The sequence below is a fragment of the Bos grunniens genome, chromosome 3, assembly GCF_055505025.1.
Source record: "Bos grunniens cultivar Pamir isolate PY7600 chromosome 3, Bosgru_T2T1.0, whole genome shotgun sequence".
Classification (NCBI taxonomy): Eukaryota; Metazoa; Chordata; class Mammalia; order Artiodactyla; family Bovidae; genus Bos; species Bos grunniens.
The window spans coordinates 87366939-87375345 of record NC_141167.1 but is presented as its reverse complement, the minus strand read 5'-3'; the positions used below and the strand labels follow the sequence as shown (position 1 = coordinate 87375345).

General features: G+C 42.4%; 1 protein-coding gene across 7 annotated transcripts in view; it reads left to right on the top strand.

Moving 5' to 3' along the window:
- The first annotated feature begins 1209 nt into the window (after positions 1–1209).
- Positions 1210–8407, top strand: part of SORT1 (sortilin 1) — a 69205-nt gene continuing 62007 nt past the window's right edge. For 4 of the 7 annotated variants that reach the window (XM_086391611.1, XM_086391609.1, XM_086391610.1 and 1 more), the window contains exon 1: positions 1210–3993. In XM_086391611.1, the coding sequence (XP_086247737.1) occupies positions 3553–3993 (441 nt within the window). In that variant the 5' untranslated portion in view covers positions 1210–3552. Of the gene's footprint in view, positions 3994–4292; positions 7184–8407 lie in introns of those variants that run through there. The other 3 variants (XM_086391614.1, XM_086391613.1, XM_086391612.1) reach the window with 1 other exon arrangement.

Sequence of the window (8407 nt, the reverse complement as noted above, 5' to 3'; positions counted from 1 at the left end):
TTTAATAGACTATTCTTTTTTAATGCAGTCTTGTGTATAAAATGCTTATATTAGGGGCAAAGAGGATGGTGGTATTAACAGCCCTATCCTACCAGAATATTCTAAAATTGTTTTAGTGGCTCTCTACAACAGAATCAACTTATTATCAATTCCTTGGTGTTGACAGATGAACTTCCAGCTGGTCCAACTCCTTCTCATGTGTAATAGATATTAATACTACTGTGAACCCATTTCAGTTCTGTAATTTTTCTTGAGTAAATGGGTATTTTTGCTGCTTTCCTTATATGAAGAAGATGCTACTAACTGACCATCAAAAAGAACATGTTTTGAGCTCCTCCCCCAAACACTGATGGCTTGGAATAAGCCAGCTACAATGTTGTACTAGTTCTTGTGCCTTAATAGATAATTTGGAATGAGATTTTTTTTTTTATGAAGTCAATCACTATAAAAGAAATGAATTCATGATCTTGGTTTCGCTGGCAATCAAAAGTGGATTAAATTCAGAAGTAGTTTTCATTAGACTTGGAAATATACTATGAATTTCCCCCATTAGAGCTGCCATTATATGACTGGTTGAGATTATTTAAAAAATCAATCTGTTGGAGCCTAAAAAATGGCCATGTGAAGTAGGTATCTTTACTTATAACATCATACTTAACAGATGAAGAATCTAAGGAGATGTGACCATAGACACAAAAAAGTAAGCTCTTAGGACTTGAACACAGATTTTTCTGGTTTTAAATTATCAGCTCTTAATTTTTAAAGTGTCGGGTATGAGAAGCCTAGATACCTACTGAGTAAGAGGGAAACCTCAATGAGATTTGAGAATATACTGTCCACAACATGACTAATCCATATGTGAATAATGCATAATTGATTGTGTATTATTTTCATTAATATTTCTAGGAAATTTTACTCTATTAAAATTCTGATTATTTGAATACGCTGAATTCATATTAAATTCATACCTTTTCCCAGCAGAAAACGTGTCCTTATATACATTTGGAAACTGCAATGATGGGAAACATTTGGGAAAAAAGCTTTGCTTGAGACATACACACATAAAGAAAATAGGGAACTAAAGGTATATTGTCACCAGTGTTCTGGAGACAGTTCTAGTGATATATTAAATATTGCATAATCATGAGATAAGTTTCTCTCACATTCACTTCTTAAATCCTAATAGGAAATGCCATTGAAAAATCATCTCAACTAATATTTATTCAGGTTTAGCAAATTTGAGTACTAAAAATATAGTAAGGTTTTAGGCATTGGAGATAGAGCTGTGGTGTAGGTATGGTCTGTGCTCCAGTGAAGCTTCTAGTAGGGAGAACTAGACAATAAATACCTATTTTAACTCAGTGTAGATGAATGCAGCAATGGACTAAACATGCTTTAGGGAAAGGTGAAGTTGTGTCTTGGAATCACGTATATTATGTAGGGAAGAAAAAAATACTAAGGAATAAAGTAGCTCTCAGCCTCAGCTTATACTGTACAGGTGAAACAAAAGTAATTCCCTTTGTAATCCCAATTACAGAATTATTGGAAGAGATCGACTTCAGTTTTCTGCAGAATTTTAAAATTTCCTTTAAGGTTTTTTTGCGTCTGTTTAAATAGAAGAGACATAATCTTACAAAAACAATGGTTATGTGATGTGTACCTGCTTTCAATTCATCTTTCTGGTTTAGGATTTATCTTGGAGAATAGTATGGTTTTAGTAATAGGATAAATTTACATATTTTAGTCTTGCAAGTAAGGTAAGATCTTAGCTGTGGTATTTCACAAAGGAGGTCTGACAGTGCAACTTTTATATTTAGTGCCTGTGTCATTAGACAAAAGTGAAATACTAAAATAATTCATTCACTCAAACACTGAGTGCCATATGCCAGGTACCGTGTCCCCAGCGGCTAGTACAGTTTGAAGAAGGCACCATACTCTGTAAGCATATAATGAAAACTGAAAGCAATATATTAAATAACTGCAACGATATAATGAGTTTAAATAGTGGGGTATTTAGTAATTTCTCCAGGAGATGGCACTGTTGAGTTGGCTTTTTTCTTTTCAGGCAGTAAGACAATAGACGTTTCATGTATTGGCCCAAACAAAGAAATATTCCTGTATAGCCTGTCTTCTCTCTCCAGCTAATCACATGCTACTGGAACTGACTGTCTTGTGATCTACTCCCCAGTTGGCATAGATTAAAAAATAATCTGTATTTTAAAAATCTGACACATTGTAGTTAATGGAAAAGAACAAATTGTTCACCAGTTTTCATGGAGCTTTATCTTGTCAGTTCAGTAGCTGAGAACTTGGAAGACTATTCCAGTGATTTTACCTTTCAAAATTATGTTTTCACTTGTCACATCTTACTATGGTTGTTCTGGCAAAATGTAAATTTGTAAACATTAAAGTAGTAAATTTTTGTTTACAAATTAACATGACTAGAGGATTTTAATGTAATACGGGTTGGGGCACTGCACCATTCATTTTGCTCTACAATATCATTTGGGTTTACCTGCAGTAATTATTAAGAGTAATTTTTAGTGACTTTATTTGGGTGTAATGTTTTGTATATTTTGTGTCTGTTCCCTATTTTACAGAACAACTTCTGGCATTCTGAAGGGATGGAGTCAGTAAGGAGAAAATCCAGAACTGGTTTTACCTGCACTACATGTTCCAGAATAGTTACATGTGCAGTTTCTGCGATAAAGGCAACAGCTTAGGGATTTTATTTATTGGAGGCAGGATGCTAAATTAGGGGATATCATATATTGAAAATCAAACTTGTGCTGTGCACTCACTGCAGGGTTAAAGTACTTTGATAAAGATAAATGTGCATTTACGCAATAATGTCTAAAGTAGGCACTGGGCAATTATATTGCACCCTTTTACCTGCATTGCACCCTTTTACCTGCCCCAACATCTACTTTCTAACTCCAGGAAAACCAATAAGCAATTCCTGTTTTGGCCTAACTCCCTACCTAAATGGAAGATGAGTGAGAAGAGATTTCACCAGGCTTGCGTGAGTCACGGATGTCCTGATGTCTATGTGCCTCACAAGACTCAGCCCACACAATTCGCATTCACTTTTGTCAGCAAGGCGGCTGCTGCAGTAGACAATGGACGCTCCAAAGTGCGGGGGTTAAAAACCAGAAGCACCGGTTCATGAAGGAGCCCCCTTTTCCAGATAAGCGAGCTCAGGGATTCTCTGAGAAAATTTTCCAGGCGCTGCCGCAACCCAAAGGAATTTTAGGGGTGTCTCTGGGGGAGAAGAGGTGACCAACCCAGCCCCAACTTGAGGGTGCCAGAGAGAGTAGTGGGGGGTCGGGACGCCACGGAGCGGGGGACATTCTTGTGAAGGAAGGAAGCTCCTCTTAACTCTGGAAGCCGGGCCTTGGAGACGCGGGGCGAGCGGGGGATGACCTCAACCGTCTCTGCCACGTTCCAGCCAATCAGTCCCGCATCTTGGCATCCGAATCCAGGACCCCCGAAGCCGGAGGCGACGCGAGCCAATGAGCAGTGGGCCGGGGAAGAAGGACAAGCGGCCAGCCTATGGGGGCGGAGAGGCCCGGCTCCGCGTATCCAAGGAGCGCCGGGCTCCGGCTCGGGGGTGTGGCGCGGCGCCTGCGGGGGTGGGCGGGAGCGCCCGGCTGCAGGTGTCCGCGGCGTAGGCATTCGGCGGCGATGGAGCGGCCCGGGGGAGCAGCGGACAGCCTCTCGCGCTGGCCCCACGGCCTCGGCCTTCTTCTCTTCCTCCTCCAGCTGCTGCCGCCGGCGACACTCGGCCAGGACCGGCTGGACGCGCCGCCGCCGCCCGCTGCGCCGCTGTCGCGCTGGTCCGGCCCCGTCGGGGTAAGCTGGGGGCTGCGCGCGGCCGCGCCCGGGGGCCCGGCTCCCCGCGGCGGCCGTTGGCGCCGCAGCGCGCCCGGCGAGGACGAAGACTGCGGCGGGGTCCAGGACTTCGTTAGCAGGCTGGCTAACAACACACACCAGGTGAGCGGGCGCCAGGTCCGGCCACCTCCCGGACTGCGAGGTACCGACCCTCGTACCCCCAGAGGCCCGCCCGCCAGGCCCGCGCAACCGGCCGCTCTTTCTCTGTCCGCGCGCCTCGCGTCCCCGAGGAAGAGACCCCGGCCGCGCGGCGCCCGCGCTCACCCGGCCGCGGCCCCGAAACTGCGGCTGCAGGAGGGCCGAGTCGGGCCGAGGGAACGACCCTCGGTTGTCGCGGCCCAGGAGGCGGCTGTGTTTCGTCACAGGGGAGGCCGGCTTAGACTTTCACAGCATTCTTTTTTTTTTTTTTCTTCCTAAGTTGTCAAAATCTATCGAGCGTTGTTGTTTTCCGTCTGTATGAATAATTAGGATCGAGTAACGCTATCCCCCACGAGGAAGCTGCAGGAGTTAATTACCTTTTAAGTGGTTGGAGAAGTTGGGGCTGCGCAGAAGCAAAGGTGTGCCTTCGTGGGGTCAGTACTTCCAGGGTCGGTCGCTGGTGTTCAGAAGTACCAAAGCAATTATTAGGCTCCTATGTGTGTTTTAATAGCTAAAGGAACAAGGTTGTCTGTGGGATTACAGTGTGTGATCTGTCTTACGCCTTCAATTTGGTCTTCTGTCTTGGTATTGGACTCTAACCAGGATGTCTTGACACTGTTTTAACAATGGTTTTCGATGGTGAAGAAACACTGCAGAGATTCTCCTTTGAGCCAGGTCTTAGACGAAAACTTTAGAAATTGTGGCAGTTCTGTCTCTGGGGATAAGCATCTCAACCTTTGCACACTACTGGATTGACAGTAGTCAGTGTCCTGGCTACTTGCTCTAGTGCAACCTGGGCATCTTCCTCGTATTTTTTCTAGAACTAACGATTTATTTGTTGCATAATGTCTTTTCAGTTCAGTGCATTTTCTCCGTTATATCTCTTCCTCTTTCAGAGAGAGCCGCAGTGAGGGGACAGAGGTGAGTGGCTGACTGCACTTGTCTTTGTAGAACCACATTCTGTACCAGCCCAACTTCAGCCTCCCCTTGATCTTTCTTCCTCTGCTTGGACTAGTAATCTGTGCAGAATTCTTTGTTCTGGGGACCCAGGGCAATTTCAGCCAAAGCACAAGTAGTCTGGGAAAACTCTTGCTAAATGCAGTCCAAACAACAGCTGTAAAAAGGTGGCCAAGCTAATGCTGACCTGTGGGACAGGTTGGATGCACATAAGGCAGGATGAGAACTGGGAAGTCTTCCTGTTTGACAAGGAAAAGAAAAATGTTATAGACTTCCATCTCACAGTGGGGAGTGTAGAAAGGCTTTACAACACCAGTGCCTAATTTATAACGGGACCACTTCCTTCCTTGAGCCAGCCAGACACAACATTCTTACTCCAGACACAGCATTCTTACTCCATATTTGGCTTCTTCTCTTGCTGATTGACCTACCTTTAGGACCTGCTGCTGCTCCTGGATTTATTCTTTTCGTCAGAGTCTTCCCTGGTTGGTTTGAATTGATATGTCATTTGTAATATATTGGTTTCTAAAGCAAGAGGTTGAAAAAAAAAAAAACTGGCTCAGGAGGTGCTTAGGCCAGATCTATCAAGAGCAGATCTGAAATCTCATTCTTTGAGGTCTCTCTCTCTCTATATATATATGTTTTTTTATTCCCCCTTTCTTTCATTTTATTTAGCTACTCTTTCCAGTGATGTTTTTAAAAAATTGCTTTTTAAGTCTTCTTTCAGTGACCTTCTTTAAGAGAACTATTTTTGCATTTCTTAATTGTCTACAGTTTCTTCAGAGATCCCATCTTTTTTATAGCATGTATATGTAAGTGGAGCCACTGTTAATAATAATCACCTTAGAAACAGTTGAATACAGCAGTTCTTAGCAGTGCACCCACCTTAACCAAGAGTTGTTATGTAGTGGTTTCTTCTGCTTTGCAATTCTGTATTTTTAAAAGTCATAATGAATCATCCTGAAACTCTGTTGAAGAGATCCTGTTGTGAGAGCCTTTATAGACAGTGTGAAATAAATGTATCAGCATGACTGAACAACTTTCTAACTTTCTATTAGAAATATTGTATACTTTGTACAACTGGGAAAGTGCCATTTAGAATAGTTTTTCGTAAGATAACAGGGTTCAGTTCCTAAGAAGAATCAAAAGTTCCTGGTTCTCTTCTTCCTTGTTATAGGGATAACCTGCTGTTCATGTCAAGCCTCCTTCATGTAATCAATGTAGGTGAATATCTTCCACTGTCCAAGATGTGTTAGATATTGGAGGTGCCAAGATACAAAGAGAGAGAATTCAAACTGGAGAACGAAAAGCCTCAAAGCTTTTAGCATATCTCCTAGACCTGTTCCTGTGGCCTGTTTAGCTTTGTGAGACTATGCTGGGGTTTAATCTTTAGAAAGCAAAGTAGAACTAAAGCATGAGAGTGCTTTTATATTCTTCAAGTTTTAGAAGACCTTGTGCTGTAATGACCTATATAGACTTGGTCTCTTCAGTCATGAAATCCAGCAACTAAGTGTGTGTGTGTATTTATAAATGCTTTTCTTCTTAGACTCAATAAATAACCTTCCTTTTGCCTTTAACCCCGAACTCTTTTCATGACACACTTTTAACTGATTCTTTCCTTTAAATGCTTAGAGTGTTCATGACATGTATAACCTTTGTGCAAGAGAGAAGTTGAACAAGCCTAGACGATTTTATTAATGTTGGTTGCTAAGTTGGATTGCTTCAAAACATTCCTTCTATAAGCACCCCTTTGAGGTTAGGCCTGAAACTGTGTCTTAAAGAAACAGATGAAATGCCTTGGCCAGAGTTATGGCGGTGGCTGACATAATTTCCTTACTTCTCGTTCCTGAGTTCAGACCATTTGACAATTTCCTTAAAACTTTTAACACTTAGGATTAATAAAGCCAGGAACTGTGGTTCATTCTCTGTCCTTCTGTTCCTGTCATTAACTGTTTCTTTACATGTAACTTCACAACTTCTACCCCAACATCAAAGCGTCTGGTTTCTTAAATAAAACAGGCCCTGTGGTGAGGCCCTGTTGTATGGGGTGTCAGTTCTGAGAAGAATGTGTGTGTTTGTTTGCTGGTGTTGGCAGGACTCAGTCCAGGCTGACAGGACTGAATGTGCCTGTTGGAGGCTTTACGGAGTGACTGCTCGTAGCCTGTTGCGGATCTTTGTCACACCCAGAAATCTGAAGGTCAGTGCCTTTAACTGCCCTGAAACTTTCTAACTGCCTCTTTTATTGCAGTACCCAGCCCTCTCCTTATACTGCCTTCCCCAGCACTCCCACCTTCAGCCTCTAGTTAATCTTCTCTTGAGCCCTGTTTCATCCATTCGTTTTGAGGTCAAGGAATAGGAATTCTCTAGGCTCTCCTTCCTGGTCCTGATTGAGCAGAATGAGCAAAATCCTGTTGAGGACTCTGCACCCATACAGTGTATCCATCGGACCTGTAACCCCTAGGAGATGTTCAAATGACTTCTGTGTCTGGGATTTCAGTTAGCAGTATCAGCCAAGTTGATGAAGTATACTTATCTGGGGAAGGGTTAGTTATCATCTGAGGTTTGGTTAAGGTGAGGGTAGAGAGCTAGCCACGTAGAATAAATGGCTCAAAGGGGATCAGATCAGATCAGTAGGGTAACAATTAGGTAAGTTCTCTGCTGACTCAAATATTTGGCTCTGCTCATAGTGATTTTTAATTAGAAAATTAAAAACACTGGTTAGTTTCTACTGGCAATTTTCTTTTTATAATGGTGATAATAATAGGCTCCTCATCCTGCTGTTTTGATCAGATATTTTGTGTTAGGTTCACAGAAGCGGTTAACAGCCTCTTTTGCACTCTGTTGATTTCAAATCAACTCTTGCCAGTAAACGTTGGGTTCTCAGTGAGTGACTACAGAGACTGTGCCCCACAACTTTGCCCTAGTTGGCCCGTTACTCTCTTGTGATCCTCAAAGAAAAGGCAGTGCTTAATACTGAGTTGTAGAGATCAGATCAGGAGAGTCACATTTCCTCTTCCTCCTCCCTTCCTACTCCTCAAAGTTCTCTCCTCAGAAAGTGGACTGTGCCTTGAGATTGGAGAAATGAAGTACAGATGTTTTATACAATTAGAAGCTAAGTTAGACCAGAAGTTAAGGTAGACCAGATATCAAATTTGACATGTAACTAAAAATACAGCCTTTTTAGCAAAAGGCTGTGTGTCAGTGGCTCAAAAAATATTATAAAACAGATACTGCATTTGTAAATTTCTAAAAAAAAAAAAAAATTTTTTTTAATTATCTCTTTATTTTTTTCTAACCAGTGTTTCTATTGTATCTTATACTCTTTTTTAAACACTTAGTGAAAAACTTGTTCTTCCCACTGTCTTTCTGGCCTCACTGATCTGTATGTAGGTGGTTCTGAGGAGTAATGGGGCTTGAGGAA